Raw genomic sequence first — 18,365 nt, 5'->3', positions numbered from 1 at the left:
GATTTGTGTTTTACAATTAAAAAATTATTAAATATTTAAGTATTGATGTTACGATCTGGTCGATCTTCGGTGTTCGTAACCGTTATATGTTATTCTAGATGTCGAATCTTGGGTTTCTCGAATTATATTTAAATCAAAATGGTAGTTGCTGCCACCAGAAATAGTTGTTAACTATTTCGATTTGGTTCGACTGTCATTCATTATTTTTGAAACAAGGCAAAGGACTGAATGCAATGGATTTAAAAACTTGTCGCACCCTTCTAAGCCGCAGCACTATTTTGAATTTCCACACTATTGTATCCTTGATGTTCTAATTCGTTGATATAACCGTATGGGTAGCGTTAACTGGCGTATCAATACAACTAATAAATTAAAAAATTAAATGCCACGTTTCGGCTTACCCGCTATCTGCAGGAGTACTAGCACGGGAGAGATTAAAGTTTTTTTGAAGTAAATAAATAGTTTAAATATCTTCCTGATTGTTGACAATAATAATCAATGAATAATTTTATTGAAGTCGTACATGTGGTACAGGTCCGAAATCGAAGAAGAAAATTACAATATTTAGTTTTTCACCTTGCTTATATGTATAGTCGATTACACTCTTGTAATATCGTATTGAGTTAGTATAGTTGTTGGAAGATTAACTGTATTAATCGTTCATAATTAACCTTTTAGGTACGGTTGAATTTTGTACGGGGCTGTTTCTCTCTATGGCAGAGTCTGACGCGAATTACGCGTAAACGATACAGCACTACAATGTGCAACGGATAATGCTGTTCTTTATGCAAGCACATTGGAATGGAGTTTTTGATAATTAAATTATAATTTTTCTTAAAGATATGATGCATATACTTTAACTTTAATAATTTACTTTAATAATTGATAATACAATTGAGTGTGATATATTTTAAAGCACGGTATGACACATAGACCTATGTTACAATTTTCACACTCATAGCGCGATAGTGTTTATCAAATTGCTCTTCGTTTTCTATTTTGAAGCGACATTTTCAGATTGAAGATTCTAAAAAATTATAAGGATATGGATCGGCATATTAAAAAGAGCATCTAATAATGATATATTTATTTTTAATGGAAAGCAACAATTGATATCTGACACTGGCGTATCAAAACAAAGACTATATATTCTGCCTAAATATTGTTAACACTGTTATAAAACATTGCGAGGAGTGAATGAGTCAGTAGAGTGAGCCACTATAGTGGCGCGCCGTAATATAGATGACATCCGCGAAAGCCACTGTAGTGGCGCATCGTACCTAAGAGGTTAATAAATGCTCGGTTTTCTTTCTTGATGTTACTTAAAGATTATATTGAAACAAACTTTTAACTGACAGACTCTTACTGAATTCTATAACTGAACTGAATAACTGAACTCTTGACAGCTGAATTCTCAACAAATTTTTAACTGAACTGAACTTTGACAAAATTTCAACTGACTCTCTTTTAACTGGCTGAACACTTGTTTCTAAGTGCTACCCTTATTTATATTGAGATTATTATGGTATAATGGTCACGTGACGGATTATTCCATAATAGCGCGGAGTTTTGGTATGTGATTACTTCTGCGGATGCTGCAATCTTCGGTTCTGCTGGTGTCCTTTCAGAAGTATTAGGGTTTCAGCTGATGTGATTTTCGTGGAAGTATTATTGAAGTTTTCCTTTTTTTATAAGTTGCATTCTTCTTGCAGTATTAGTTTCTGCTGATGATAGGTCGTACTTTGCTAAACACGGGTTACCTTTGTTAATGCCGATACTTGACCATTTGGCGCGGTTGTTTGTCACTGCAGATGTTGTGTGAGAAGATCGTAGCATCTCAACTTCCATTATCTGCTTATTGTACTCTGTATGTGGTGGGGAGAATGCGCGCAAGGCGGTCGTGTGCGAACGTCTCATTGTTCCTTGTTTCTATTTTGATATTCTTAGTTAGATTTCAATATTGTTTGAAAATAATGTGTATATGTTTATTAATTTATTGTGATATTAAAGTATTTGTACGTGCCATATTTCTCATTTTTTAAAAATTTTCTGTTTTTTAATTCCATTCGCCTAGAATTGTGGCTCGTGCTATTCGCGAGTTACGGCGTATCACGTTACGCCTCGTGTGGAGTGCGAGACGTGACAATTGTATATTTTAATTATCATTAGTGATATATATAAAATTAATTTTAAGGCCAATAAATTCTGTGCTAATACTGATCCTGTAACCTCTGGAACAATAGGAGATGATTCTACATGAAACGATAAGTTGGAAATATAGAATACAATTTTTTCACTTGAAGCTTCATTTTCGAGAAAACTAATTTTAGAAATTTGTTTAGCATATATAATTTTTAAAAATTATTAACTGTTTACGAGTAACTAATCAACAGGAGATTTTTCTACTTTAAAGATATGTGAAAAATGTGGAATAAAATTTTTCTGTTTAATGTTTCGTTTTTAAAAAAATTAAATTTATACGTGCTTAGTTCAAAACAGGCTTGGAATTTTTAAATCTTATTTTCTCAGAAATAAAGCACTACAATTCTTATAGGAAAAAATTCTGCACTACATTTTCGACTTATTTCCTCACGTAGAGTAACCCCTTGTCGATTATACACTCCTGTCCATTTCGGAATTCCACAAGACCAGACATACTTGATAAACTCGATTTTTGCGAAAACAAGACCCGCCTATGCTGATGCCGCAGTATGAACTATTTTTGGGTCAATGATTTTTTTCGGGCCGTATATAAAGTGACCAATGTCAACCTGGTTTATGTTTTTTGAGTACACTGAGCTGATCTTTCTTTGGGCCTGTTGACTTATGTAGATATTTGAAGTTGATTTACAATTGTGGAAAGGGTATTAGTGGACGATCAACCGTAGGTTGTCAAATAAATTGGGACGTGTGTTATTATATTATTATACTTGATTTTAGGTAGGGAGAGAGTAACTGTGGCCACTATTGCCTTTGACTCATATAGTGACTAAAAGAGACCCTTCGATTTTCAGACTTGTTGTTGTCGAAGATGACATGATAACTCGTCTCAGTTTATCAGAAAACGAGTCATTAGGTTCATCATACAACAGTAGTGAACGGGACACGTAAAAATACGTTGTTTGTAAGGCAATAAAGTTTCTATTCATAAAATAAAATACAGAACTTGTCCGCAATAAGGAACCTACAATAAATGAAGAAATCGAACAATTAGAAGATTGGTATCGATCAACAAACGACGGAAATACAGTCCGGAATCTTTTTTCAGTTCTAAGGTGAGTTGTGAAGTAACAGAAATTAATGAACAACTAATCGAGAAGTTCTTCATAGTACAGCCAGTAGATATATATATAGAGTCAGATAAATATAGAGAATTGTTAAAACGAACAAAAGAATTATATTTAAGGTCATATATTGGTACTATATAAGTATAGTACTTTTATAGCATTTCTCGGATATTGTTATAATTGGCGAACCTATGTCAATTTCGAAGTTCATAATCTTCTCTTGTACTTCTAATTTGCATTCGAATGACGTAGCATTATTTATAACACTACTGCTACTGCCTTCATTAATATCGAGAAGATTACCAAATTTCTCGGATAAATCATCACATTCTTGTAAAAAATTATGTTTACTGCATTTGGACTTTCTTTAGAAAGTAACATTCACATGTTTGCTCTCAGACTTACCTCTATTAGGTACATTGGCCGTACATACGTATCACAACTAGGTGTCTAACTTTATCACAACTTATCAACTTTTTACTGTTATGTTAGCCTTTGAAACGACAGCTATTAAGCTATGTACAGACAATACGGAACAGACCCGCGAAGATGCTTCGCCCAGTTCTCGTGCCGTCACTTAGAGTTCGTGAAAGAAACAAGCGAGTAAGGATTTGAATCGACTTTCGTTGGTTCGTCCTGGGACACATTTCAAGATGAAGCAACGCGTTGTGAAGCAGCCTGGGGGATCTGCCACACACTATTTGTATATAACTTTAGACATATGATTCGGTTACCGCAAGAGTAGGCCCTCTCGATCCTTTATCCCGTTTGTCGTACCAGTCGGTGTGAATTCTTTCTTTTTTGCCGACTTGTCGGAAGGATTTCTCGAATTCATAATATTCAGCTATAATGCTTGGTTTCGACTGTAGGTGACGTTTTATGAGCTTGATCAGCTCTTCAAATGTTTCTGAAGACAGTAACGATGGTGGATATAAATTCCGCAGTGTAGAATATCCTTCGCTTCTGATGAAGTTAATTAAGTGCAATCTTTTTTTGGTTATCAATTATTTCGATTGTGATAAAAAAAACTGATAAATTTCTAAGAAGTTTTAAAAAGTTGAAATAAATGACATATCAACTCCGCTCTTTGCCAATATCGACTTAATCCATTTGTCAACTGTCTGGATTCCAATAGCCCCGTGTGGCTTTCTCAGCGCCACAAATAAGTTATTTACATTATCTCTTAAGGATTTAGTCACATTTATATGTTTTACGAAGACCGAAATATGACCACGACGCTTAGATTTCCTCTAAAATTTTGATTTCTAACTTTTCCTATGTCACGTAAATATCAGATAGCTTTATATATTTATATTCGCTAGGATTTGTATCCTATAGACTGTACTTAATGTTAGTATTTAAGATTAGGCTGCATTTAAGTAATAAAACTGCCGCTTTTAGAGATAGGTCCTAATAGAAAATTTCTTTCAATGGATAAAATTTTGTTAACTAGTATTTTTTCTTTTTTTTTTTTGCACGTGGAGAAATCCTTATGGACACTCCGCCGCTGCGGGCAGCAGCAGAGCATTGCCGGACTCTTACCGACTAAAACTCCACGTTGGCCTGCCTACGGGTATGATAAGAATGCTCTGTGGTCTCGGTTTTTGCGAATTATTATCGGTGCATTCCCCGCGACCCCTTAATCGAGTCGATCATAATGTATTGGCACCAGTGGAGGCCATTGCTCCTGGCGCCATCCCCCTGTTGTTAACTAGCTAGTACGATGCATAGTCGCATCCCACGTTTGTATGTATTTAGGCGCCGAAGACATTAACCTGAACATTCCCTTTAGAAAATTGGATATAGTTATATCTTCATCTATTTTATCCTGCGAAGTGAGAGGAAATCTAGAAAACCTAAGGAACCTAAAGAACCTTAGAAGGTTGTTTTTGTTAGGCGTATAAAAATCAAACCTGCTGTACATGGATAATTGCCATAATTTTGTCTTGTACAGTTTCATTGTCGTCAGGGTTAATGCTAATAAATGCTCCTTAGCCCCCTGCAAGGGGTTGCCAATAAATTAAGACCTGGGCTAAACATAAGTGTCTCTTCTACGAACAACTTTTTAAATAATAGATACCAGATTTGTCCTGAACAATCGTGTATTTCCATAATCCCTGTCGCTCTGTTTTACTTGATCTTTACCAAAGCCCTCATAATCAAGCTAAAAGTAGGGAACGCGTAAAAATTTAATCCCGTCCAACTCACTATATACTCTTTTACATATTTTCGACAGTCTTATATATTACGGTAAAGATAGAGACAGGGCTTGGATGACGATATCGAATTCTCACGATATGCATACCGATACCGAACTTTATTTTTGAGGGTTCATAGCTCATTTGAAGAAAGCGTTTTCAGAATAGAAGCTTTTTGACTCAGGATAAATGCTGTGTTTGTTACCCAGAAATTAAAATTTTGCCAGCCAGATTCTTTTGTGATTTCGAACAATTCCGTGACTTTTAGTATTCCTCAAGCGCCCTATGACAGCTCCTATACCATGAAGATTTCCCACTCAGTAGCCACGACATACTTTTATACATTTTTCCTCCTATCTCGAATTTTGTTTGATATCTTACTGCGTCTGAGGTGCTTCAGATTCAGATTATTTTCTAGCTAGCATGCAACTTTAGCAGCATGCGATTCCTTATCTTTTACGTTTAATTATTATTTTTTTACGAAATGAATGCTTAGTGTAGTTCAGTATGTGTTACGTCGCGCGAGATGGTCCGGGCGACGTCCCTTTCGGACTGGCCACCAAGGCCTACTCCTCGTTACACTGACTTGCAAGAAACAGCTGGTTTTTCCCAAGAACAAGGGTACCCATGAGCCACATCTGCAGGAGACTTTCTCCTCGTATTTTGTGTATTAACATTGGCTATAACCAATGAGCATCGCGGATCGTTATCCTCACTTTTCTACCGAAAAGTGTGAACAACGAATCCGCGTCCTTAGTTCAGAAAGGGTACACCCACATCGAGCTTTCCTCCTAAATAGTACGAGATGGGTCAGTCACTGCTCTTACACTCCTCGGACAGTCAAGTACTTTGCTCTAACATACGTCGGATAGTCAAACCACTGCTCTTACACTCCTCGGACAGTCAAGTACTTTGCTCTAATATACCTCGGATAGTCAACTCTACTGTTCTTTCGCTCATCGGGTAGTCAAGTCTACTATTCAGTCACGTTCTTGGTATTCAACGCGCTAACGCTATCAACCCTCGGGTCAATCAGTGTACTTTCCGACGACATCAAAACATTTTCTGTCTATGTTATAAGTGTTGTAATGTGGTGTAAATATATCTATATTATATAACTGTAGACTACAGTTATTCAACAACAAACACCCCTATTATCCCAAAAGTAATAAGGGGATCGCCCTGCTCGCGGTGTCGATTCGTATAATCGTAGCGGGAATTTACGACTCCCGTTGACGCGCCCCAACGCGATCGCGTCTCCCCGCGACTGGACGAAAATACAGTAGGAAATATCTTAGAGCAATTTTGAAATCAAAATAGAGAGGAAGTATATGATAATTTACTTTTTTGTAACAGTAGCAGTGATTCTTGTAGTGATGATGATTATATACCTGAGGAAGGGGGAGGAAATGTTACGAAAATTTTAGCATAGAAATATTCTGATCTAGAAAGATCGGTCGATGGCCGGTACATTCCTGATCCTTCTTCGTTTGTTCACGGTTGTCCATTCATTGTCTATTTCATGAATCCTATTGTTACGGTCACTTTCCTGTACACCGTCGCTACTCATACATACCACCAGGTATGTAGGTTCGCCTTCTTCTTTTTTGCACACGAGGAGGGGAAAATGCGTTACGCATACTCAGTGACCCGTGTCATCGGGTTATGTGGGATTCGGCAGGTGGTGTCGCCATACCCACTAAAAACCCCTCCTCTTCCTGCCCTTCAAGTTAACATAAAGTTTCGATGGAATTGCCAAAGATTGGCATTTTTTCTGCAAGACTCTGCTCCATATAGCGATTTGCTAGGTACAAAGTCAACCCTGCCACTACCAAAGGCATTACTTCAGGGTTATCCTCAATCATAACCTCTTTGTTCTAGTAATCTCCTTCAATCTTCTTTTGACTATCCTTAGACGGGGGATTCCGTCTAAGCTAAACTCACCCAACAAAAATATAAATATCTCCACTTACAGCAGATTCGAACTACTAGAATCCACACACGACAGTATAGATGTAAGAGAAACATCACCAAGTCATCAAAAGTAAAAGCTCCTCTTCCCTCACCAATCTCCATCGATGACGTCATCGATATTTAAACAATAATCAAGTCCATCTAGAAAGACATCAACAAAGAAGATTATCAACTAAAAATTAAAAACAATCAGTTTAAAATTCTGCCGACTAATCCAGACTCTTATAGAAAACTAAGAAAGCTGCTAAAAATCCTGAACGCTAAATTCCACACTTATCAATTAAAACAAGAAAGACCCTGTCGAGTGGTACTACGCAATATTCACCATTCTGCAAACTTAGACGGACTGAAATACAAACTCCAAAATCTTGGCCATGAAGTTACTAATATCAGCAATATAAGACACAGAATCACAAAGAACCCACTATCTTTATTCTTTGTTGATTTACAGCAAAAGCCAAACAACAAAGAAATATATAATATCAACCGATTAATGAACTCGGTATAAAATTCGAACCACCTTTTACAAAAAATGAAATAGTTCAGTGTAAAAGGTGCCAGAGATACGGCCACACGCAAAAATACTGCAACCGCAATTACTGCTGCGTCAAATGTGCAGGTCCTCGTTCTACAGATCAGTGCACTAAATCAGCATAAATTCCTGCGAAATGTATCCACTGTCGAGGAGACCATCCTACGAACTACAAAGGCTGCTCAGCCTATAAGACCTTATATAACAGCAAGTACCCTAAACTCAGAGTAAAGGATCTCACGATTCCAACACCCAGCCCACAAAAACTATCTACTCCTTCAATCTCCTATGCACAAGTAGTTCAAGGAGTACAAAGCAGACCGATAATCCATAATGAACATTCCCAAAATATTCCAGTCCCAGTTCCCAGTCCACAAAGCACGAATAACCTCGATAGGCTCGAAAAATTAATCGAACAACAATCAGAGCGTTTTAAAAGCTTGCTATCACTGCTTACACTCCTTGTGAGCAAACCACAATGCGATGTAAAATAAAACCATTACACATAGCTCTTTGGAATGCCAACGGTCTAGCTCAGCACAAATACGAACTAGAATTCTTCTTAAAACAACAAGAAATTGATGTAATGCTCATATCTGAAACCCACTTCACCGATAAAAATTACCTAAAAATAAATGGTTATAACTTCTATCATACCCAACATCCCAGCGGAAAAGCCCATGGCGGCACCGGAATTATCATTATAACCAGCATAAAACATTACGAGCTTCCATTATTCCAGAAGCACTACCTCCAAGCCACAAATGTAGCAATAGAAGATTGGCATGGTCCAATCACCACGTCAGCAGTATATTGTCCTCCTAGACATTCTATCTTTAAAGAGGACTTCGATAACTTCCTCGAAGACCTCGACAATAGATTCATAGCAGGAGGAGACTACAACGCTAAACATACCCAATGGGACAGCAGACTTATTACAGTAAGAGGTAAAAACTTACTGAACAGTATAAACACCAACAGACTTAATTACCTCAGTACAAACGAACCCACTTACTGGCCCACTGACAATAACAAACTACCTGACTTAACGTCTTTTAACCATATTCGCCTACTATTCCAGACGAAACAACTGAATACCTGCACTCTTCCTTCCAGATGTCTCTTCCTATTGAGCCTTTCTCATCTCTAGAAGTCATAGAATTAATCCGTCGTCTAAATCCCAAAAAAGCATCGGGGCATGATCTCATAAGTAACAAAGCCATTAAGGAGCTTCCCATAAAAGGGATTGCAATCATCATTTCCATTTTTAATGCAATTCTCCGCCTTCAGTACTATTCCAAGTCTTGGAAAATATCATTGATTACTCTTATTCCCAAACCTGGAAAATCAATACATGAAACCTGCTCTTATCGCCCAATTAGTCTTCTACCCACCTTATCTAAACTATTCGAGAAGATGCTAATGATACGACTCCTTCCACTCTTAGAGGATCTAAAAACACAGCCAGATCACCAATTCGGTTTCCGAAAGGAACATTCTACGATAGAGCAAATTCATCGTTTAACTCACAAAATCATCCAAGAAAAAAGATTAGAAAAGAAAAAATATTGCACTGCGGTATTTCTAGACATTCAACAGGCATTCGACAAAATATGGTATGAAGGACTTTTGTTCAAAATAAAGAAAACCGTACCACACACCTGCCACTCCATCCTAAAATCCTACCTAACCAATAGACAATTCATGGTCAAACACTTAGACGCTATAACCTCAACATTTCCAATAGAAGCTGCCATAGCCCAAGACGGTGTTCTCGGATCCCTACTGTTCAACATCTACATTGCAGATTTATCAACTTCGACAGATATAACCACAGCGACATTTGCTGACGATACAGCCTTATTAGCCTCGCACTCAGACCCGAAAATTGCCTCCTCTACTCTCCAGCGAGGTGTTGACTCTATGGAGAGTGGTTCCACAAATGGCGCTTCAAAGTCAACGAAAACAAATTCAGTCACCTAACTTTCACGCTACGAAAACAAACTTGCCCACAGGTAACGATAAACAATATATCTATTTCAGATAAAGAGTCAGTCAGATATCTGGGCATGATTCTGGACAGAAGATTGACATGGAAACAACATATCTTAGATAAAACCGAACAATTCAAAGCAAAATTAAAAAAATTCTACTGGCTCATCAGCCGACGTTCCAACTTAAACACGCAAAGTAAAATTACACTATACAAGGCCATATTAAAACCTGTTTGAACCTATGGGGAACAGCAAGTAATTCCAACATAGAAATTCTTCAATGACTCCAATCGAAAACCTTATGATCCCTAATAGATGCACCGTGGTACGTCACTAACGAAACAATACATCACGACCTCGAGATACCCACAGTCAAAGAAAAATTATCCAAATTCAGCAATAGACATAGCACAAGAGTTAACAACCATCAAATCCCTCTAATTATTCAACTACTCGACACATCGGAACAGATCCGCAGACTAAAAAGACATTACATCTTAGACCTAAGCATTAGATTCAAATAGAATCAAACATACTATAAACACTTATTAATCATGTTATAGTACCACGCCAGATAAATTTACTTAAAATTCTCTAACGAGAATTGATTGTAAAATAAACGCAAATAAAAAAAAAAGAAAAAAAAATGTTTGGTCTTATTTTAATCGGAAGGATCTCATCGGTAAGATAGAAAAAGCATTCATACAAAAAAGTTACAATTCTACAAATTATATTATTATATTACAAACCATAAAGGTATCAAATCATGTCTCAAAGATATCACAAATTAAATGTGACGCATATTACGCTGGACTGATTCAATGAACATATCATGTGTAAGTTCAACGACGTGAGACGATTTATTACACTGGTCGACCTGCTTTTGTTCTTAATCTCGCACAAGGGGACGAAATCTCCAAGATTTTTATTTACAATTGATCGATAGTCAACGTCTGTATGAAAAGTGTTGCCCTGGTGTCCGTGATAAGTGAAATCTATGCTTTTTAACGAATTGCTCTCTCTTTCTACAATTTGAAATTACGGTAAATTAAGTAATTGTAGCAATAATTGTGTACTATCGTTTCGTTTATATTGAACTAATATTGCCATTTTGTGTAATATTGTACAGAATCTGGGGATGATTTGACTTCACGTAATATATGTAACAAGCGAATTAAAGCTTACAATTCTCCAACAGTTTTAGTAAAATATTTAAGTAGTATTCATCAACTTCGAAAAGCAACAGAAACTTCTTGCACGGAGTTATGCAGTGTTCTATAGTAAAATTAAGGTACATTTCTTTTATTTCTACATAGTGGAATAGGATTATCATAGTGAAATTAGATTATCATGTGGAAATTTAATTTTTAAACTGTATTTTTATGGGAATATTCATTAAGAAACAGTTAATCTAATTTTTTTGGATATTACTAACAAAAAATTAAAAATTGATAAATTGTTTGTGAACTTGATTGTCTTGGATTTACAACCTTTTAGTATTGTGAGGGATCTTTCTATTCCGAGAATTGATTAGTTATTTAGATCCAAAGTATCCTATTTCTACTAAAAAGGCTCGAAGACAATTAGTTAAGGACGCTTCCAATGAAAAGGAAAACAAATTGTATAAAAGGAACTTGATGAAGTCTCTGATATTTTCGTAACAAGCGACACATGGACGTGTGTTAATACCGATAGTTTCTTAACAGTAAATATCATTTTGTTAATAATAATTTCGAAATGAAAACATACACGCTTTAAATAGAAAATATTAGTGAATATCGTACCAGTATTGTATTAGCTGTCTCAACACTGGTATATACAAAATAAAATAAAGGCAATAACTGATAATGCAGCAGTAAGAAATTTAGAAAACAACATAGTCAGCATTTCATGTTTTGCTCATAGATAAACTTTAGTTGTTGAAAAAGCAATATTTACCAGTCCCGATCTAATTACAATTTGCCAAAAGCGTCGACGTACAGTAACCTACTTTAAATCAAGTTGCTTAGCAAAAGACAAACTATTTGAAACGCAGAACATATTCAGACTGCCTACTCATAAATTAATACTACAAGTCGATATTCGTTGGAACTCAACTTATCACATGTTTGACAGATTGATGGCACAAAAACAAGCTGTAACGGCAGCATTATCTTCTTCTAATATTTCTTTCTATTTTCTGATTGTATGTGAATGGATCTTATCATTTCGATATTATCCAGTGTTGAAACCATCTTTTTATTTAACATTTGTTGTGTTTAAGTTGTGAATCAAGTATCAATCTCTGAAGTTATAACAAAACAATTACAACAATTACACGTCTTTCTTAAATTAAGTAGTTATAACATGGTAGCCATACAATTGAAAGAAATAACGAACAAATATTTCAACGACAATTCTCAATCCCCACTTCAAGTTTTTGGGGTTTAGTTTAAGCAACATTATCAAAAATACAAAAAGATTAGTAATAGATCATATTTGCAATTCGTCAAATATTCCTCCTGCCATATTAAATACAAATAGTACCACATCTACAGTAAATAATTCGTTATTCTGGACATCTTTTGACGACGAAGTATACCATCATAATTTTATCTCTGCTAGTGGTTGCGGGCCAATAAACGAATTACAGCATTACATAGAAGAAAGTTACATAGACTATAGATTGTAGATAGATATTACAGTGCACTAAATTATCGGAGATTCTGCAACTAGTAAAAAAATTTTAGCTTGTCCTGTAACGTCAGTGCCCCGCGAGAGCGTTTTCTCTAAACGAGGAAATATTCTCAATCATAAAAGAAACAGGTTGAACGATAGTACCATAATGCAATTTTATTATTACATAATAATTATTACATAATTATTATTACATAAATGATAAAGAACAAATAATTTCATAAAATTATAATTATTTAATTTATTTTTCGGTTACAATTTATTGACCCTTTAATTTTGTGGAGAAGTGTATTTTATTTATTTTTATCATCATATTCCGTTAACAAATGGAATAATAAATTTATTTTTTCGCAAATTGTGTTTTAGTCATTGTAAAACCTTCCTGTTTTACATGTTTATATTCTTTTGTATTCTATCTCATTTATTTCGTCATTTTTTTTTTCAACATGTCATTATGGCTCCTCCTTCACGTTGTCTATGTCTGTTATTATTATTCCTAATTTAATTCTTAATTATTCCTTATATCAAAATCAGTCAATCGTGAATTCGATTCTTTTGATGAGACTTGACAGTTCGTTAGATCGTAATATATTATCGTAATATAATTTTTTTAGTTGCATCATTTTTATCTGAATTATCTTTAACATATTGTTGAGAGTTTTCCGGTTGAAACAAGACCAAACGCAATATAATTTAAATTATATTCATTTACTCTACGTATTTTACATAAACTGTTACTCGATCTACATCAATGAGAAGAGATTGTCACGTAAAATAATAATGAATTTAAGGAGAAAAGAAACTTTTATTTTTCTCTTTTGTTTACAATACACTTCCGAGCTCTAGACGTGACCGTTCAAGACTATCTGACTGCTCTACTGCTCTTACTGAGGAAATCTCGGTGTGGGTGTTCCCTTTGGAATTCAAAACGCGGATTCGTTGTCCACACTTTTTGGTGGAAAAGTGAGGGTAATGATCCGCGATGCCCATTGGTAAATGAATTAGGTAGTAAAGACAAGGAGAGCTAGATATGGCTCGTGGGCATCCTTGTTCATGGAAAAACTCTTATCTTGCCAGACACCCGCTTTCTCCGTATTAGGTAAGAGCGTGCAACAAACATAAACCGAAAATGTTTACGTGAAGGAAACTGAAACTGAATAGATTCGGTTTATGTCGTCTTCCTAGGCCTGTTGCGAGTTAATAGAACAATAGATAGGTCTTGGCGTCAGGACTACGGGGAATCTCGCAAGGACCGTCACATATGGCGTGCCACATGGTAAAAAGGAAAATTGATTCGTGACATTCCCCCCTCCTTAGATTGAACTTGGTCCCTCAAGTTGTCTTCAGAAGACTTTTGTGGAATCGGACTCGGCGTGGCTCGAAAATCACAGCTGATCCCTCTTCTCCTTCGAGGTGGTATGAGTCGGTTGGGGTATAGATGTTGGATGTGGCGACCGGGGCGCTTCGTGGGGATGTATCATCGTGGCTATTGATCACGGTTTCATTTCGACAGCAAAATAAATTAATACATGGATTATTCGGTATACATTTTTTTTTTTGACGCATTTGAATACTCCTATCTTGTTTAGGCCGTGTACAATTAGATTCGTGTATTTTACATGAATGATAAAAAAAAGAAAAAGATCGCCAATCTCATTTTTACATACCAATTATTCGACCGTGGGTGCTTATGCATTTTTGGTAAATTTAGGATCCAAATATCTGCAGAATGCATATAATATACAGAAGTATAAAACGATATTTCAAGTACAGCGTCTATTATAAATTTTAATTTCTAGTTAGATTGGTGTTAGGTTAGTCACAAAAACATAAAATTGCATAAATATCCACAGTTTACCAATTATTTTTCTAACGTGCTTGAAAAAGCATTATATATCAAACTGTGCCTACTCCGAAGCATCCCCTATAATGAAACCCTATAGTTACACTACAATCTATGTGTATCGTCGAAGTTTCTCGTACTTCGATTGACTATCGAAGGTTTTCGTGGCGTGCTAATGTCTAATCCTACAATAATATTGGCAGTATCGCTATACAAATATCCTTTCCTTCTAGTGGTGTAATACTTATTTGCGCGGACATTATTTTGACAAAGAGGGGCGTCGACCACCATTGATAAAGCATATTGTTGTCCGTCGGATCGTAAAAGTACTGTGGGTAGTCTTCCTTTTCACCTAAATGCTTCTCCAGCTCAGCTAGGAAAGTAGGGTCCAACTTTTTAGGAGAAACGTTGCAAGAATTAATTGTTAGCTCATTCAAACTTTGGGCCAAGTCGTGATTCGATTTTGGTTTTGGAGGACTCTCGTTGGGAGGCACAGGTGGAGGAGGAGGCGTGTCGGAGCTTTGCAAGTTCCGACTAGAGACATTCACGTATGTCTGCGCTTCACTTTGCATATCCTCGGGCCAATTAGACCAATTCGCCATTGGTGGACTAGGCTTATCGATCTCGCTATAGTGATTCTGACTATATGCATTATTTTCCTCCGTGTCCACGTTCACGTTCAAATTGATACTAGCATTTCTACTCTCCTTGCTCAGATTAAGGGAATAATGGTTCACATCTGAGCCGGACTCTGGTATGAAATAATTTGTACTGTCCTGGCTGCTACCGCCAACGTCCTGATTTTGTACGTTTCCATACGTTTGTGTCTTGAAATACCTACTACTCACGTCGGAGGGAACATGACTGTAATATCTCGAATGAGGCTGCTTCATAAATACCGAGGAAGTATCGAACGGATCCGAATAAGACGGGTCGACGTTGCCAGGGAAGTTGGCATAAGTTCGAGGATCCTCATCCTGCCAACTCGTCTGTTGTTGCCGTTCCAAATCGTCAATAGGCTCGTCAAGGATATTAACGACTCGTCGACAGGCAGTGTCCGATTGCGCCTCACTCGTGTTCACCATCTCCTCCGGGGACAGATCTATCAAACTGCCCTCCTGACTGCCACTAGGAACAGAGGCGTTCAACGTTTTCACAGGACTAGCTCCGATATCATTCTGTAATTTTGTATAATTAAACTGTTTTCGCGATCTTGGTGTACCGCAGTATTTGTTCTTCACGAGACTATCTGGAGGAACAGTTACTCCAACGACGTCAGGTGGCTCCATTCCTGTGAGAGAAGATTTTAGAGAAGCGAAGGTTGGTCGTTCTGAAGGTTCCCGAGCCCAGCAGCGAAGCATTAATTGGTACATATCTGGTGGTGTTGCTTCTGGTTCGTGCAATCGTTCACCATCCTTGTCTATTTTTCGAAGAATCTCTGATCCTTTTAAACCTATCCACGGCTCTTCACCAAACGTTAACATTTCCCACAATGTCACACCAAACATCCACACATCTGACGCGTGACTGAATTTACGCGCTTTTAAAGATTCTGGAGCACACCAAGGAAACGGCACTTTTTTATGTTCAGTCATCACATAACAGTCTTCTTGTTGCGGCAGTGCTCGCATTAGGCCGAAATCATCGATCTTCACTTTGTCCACTGAACTTAGAAGAACGTTCCTACAAGCTAAGTCGCGATGCAGAAAACGGTTCGCTTCTAAGTATGCTATACCCGTGACCACTTGCAAAGCGTAGTTACACAACGTTAATACTGAAATTTGACTGCACTGTTTTCGCAAATAATCGAGCAGGGCTCCCAGAGGGGCTAGTTCCGTCACCATCATCATCGGTTGTGATAACACCACTCCGTATAACCTAATGAGATTGTGATGATCCAATGTATGCATCGCTTGAACTTCTGCCACAAAATCTTCAATAACATTTGGCTGAGTCAGAGCATCCGCCTTCAGAACTTTTACAGCAACTGGTAATATCCTACCAGAAGGAGAAGTCCATTGTCCACGTCTCACTACACCAAAACTACCATCACCCAGTATATCAGACAGTGTCACATCTTTATCCTGAATCAGACATGTTAGCGCTTTAATCTCTGCCGCACGCTTCTTCCTTTCATTGTCCGCTTCTTCCAGACGTTGCATAATAAGTGCGTTTTGTTTTAATATCGCGTCGAATGTGGCACGAATCAAATTATCCGTAACTCCGGTTGCGGAAACGGTCTCGGTTTCGTCTTTTCGCGATGTAGACATGATTCTAATTAAGTTTACTGAGTCTGAACTATTTATTTGAGCTCGAAACGCTCGAAACGCTTGAGAAACTTGATTTTCTCGTACGGTAATGTACAAATGAATCCAGATTTCCAGCTTACCGTAGTAGCTATGGCCGTTGAGGAGTCTCTGGGATGTTTCCTCTCTGGTTGATTCTAGATTCCGAATCTTATTCGTAGGCTTGCTCTGCGCTGACCGTAGTCCTCTCGTCTAGTTTCACCGTAGTGGAACGTTGAAAGTTGCTGCAGGGCTTCGTAGTAGCAAAGATTCGCAGTGGTCCGCTGATCCTTCGATCTTCAATGATGCGCGTACGCCGAAATCGTAATTTCGTTTTCACTGAAGTGAATGGATCCTGGCAGTGGATCGCCAAAATGTCACGTAAAATAATAATGAATTTAAGGAGAAAAGAAACTTTTATTTTTCTCTTTTGTTTACAATACACTTCCGAGCTCTAGACGTGACCGTTCAAGACTATCTGACTGCTCTACTGCTCTTACTGAGGAAATCTCGGTGTGGGTGTTCCCTTTGGAATTCAAAACGCGGATTCGTTGTCCACACTTTTTGGTGGAAAAGTGAGGGTAATGATCCGCGATGCCCATTGGTAAATGAATTAGGTAGTAAAGACAAGGAGAGCTAGATATGGCTCGTGGGCATCCTTGTTCATGGAAAAACTCTTATCTTGCCAGACACCCGCTTTCTCCGTATTAGGTAAGAGCGTGCAACAAACATAAACCGAAAATGTTTACGTGAAGGAAACTGAAACTGAATAGATTCGGTTTATGTCGTCTTCCTAGGCCTGTTGCGAGTTAATAGAACAATAGATAGGTCTTGGCGTCAGGACTACGGGGAATCTCGCAAGGACCGTCACATATGGCGTGCCACATGGTAAAAAGGAAAATTGATTCGTGACATTCCCCCCTCCTTAGATTGAACTTGGTCCCTCAAGTTGTCTTCAGAAGACTTTTGTGGAATCGGACTCGGCGTGGCTCGAAAATCACAGCTGATCCCTCTTCTCCTTCGAGGTGGTATGAGTCGGTTGGGGTATAGATGTTGGATGTGGCGACCGGGGCGCTTCGTGGGGATGTATCATCGTGGCTATTGATCACGGTTTCATTTCGACAGCAAAATAAATTAATACATGGATTATTCGGTATACATTTTTTTTTTTGACGCATTTGAATACTCCTATCTTGTTTAGGCCGTGTACAATTAGATTCGTGTATTTTACATGAATGATAAAAAAAAGAAAAAGATCGCCAATCTCATTTTTACATACCAATTATTCGACCGTGGGTGCTTATGCATTTTTGGTAAATTTAGGATCCAAATATCTGCAGAATGCATATAATATACAGAAGTATAAAACGATATTTCAAGTACAGCGTCTATTATAAATTTTAATTTCTAGTTAGATTGGTGTTAGGTTAGTCACAAAAACATAAAATTGCATAAATATCCACAGTTTACCAATTATTTTTCTAACGTGCTTGAAAAAGCATTATATATCAAACTGTGCCTACTCCGAAGCATCCCCTATAATGAAACCCTATAGTTACACTACAATCTATGTGTA

General features: G+C 37.3%; 1 protein-coding gene across 1 annotated transcript; it reads right to left on the bottom strand.

Annotated features, from left to right (window-relative positions):
- Positions 1–14,689: 14,689 nt before the first annotated feature.
- On the bottom strand, positions 14,690–16,666 carry LOC132914145 (receptor tyrosine-protein kinase erbB-3-like). The gene has a single exon (XM_060972983.1). The coding sequence runs from the start codon at positions 16,664–16,666 to the stop codon at positions 14,690–14,692; it is 1,977 nt and encodes a 658-aa protein (XP_060828966.1).
- Between the last annotated feature and the right edge of the window lie 1,699 nt (positions 16,667–18,365).

Source organism: Bombus pascuorum, chromosome 14 (genome assembly GCF_905332965.1).
Source record: "Bombus pascuorum chromosome 14, iyBomPasc1.1, whole genome shotgun sequence".
Classification (NCBI taxonomy): Eukaryota; Metazoa; Arthropoda; class Insecta; order Hymenoptera; family Apidae; genus Bombus; species Bombus pascuorum.
This window is presented reverse-complemented; position numbering and strand designations above follow the sequence as displayed.

Excerpts from the sequence above, each read along its gene's own strand:
- LOC132914145 (XM_060972983.1), bottom strand. The coding sequence starts at position 16,666 with ATGCAACGTCTGGAAGAAGCGGACAATGAAAGGAAGAAGCGTGCGGCA.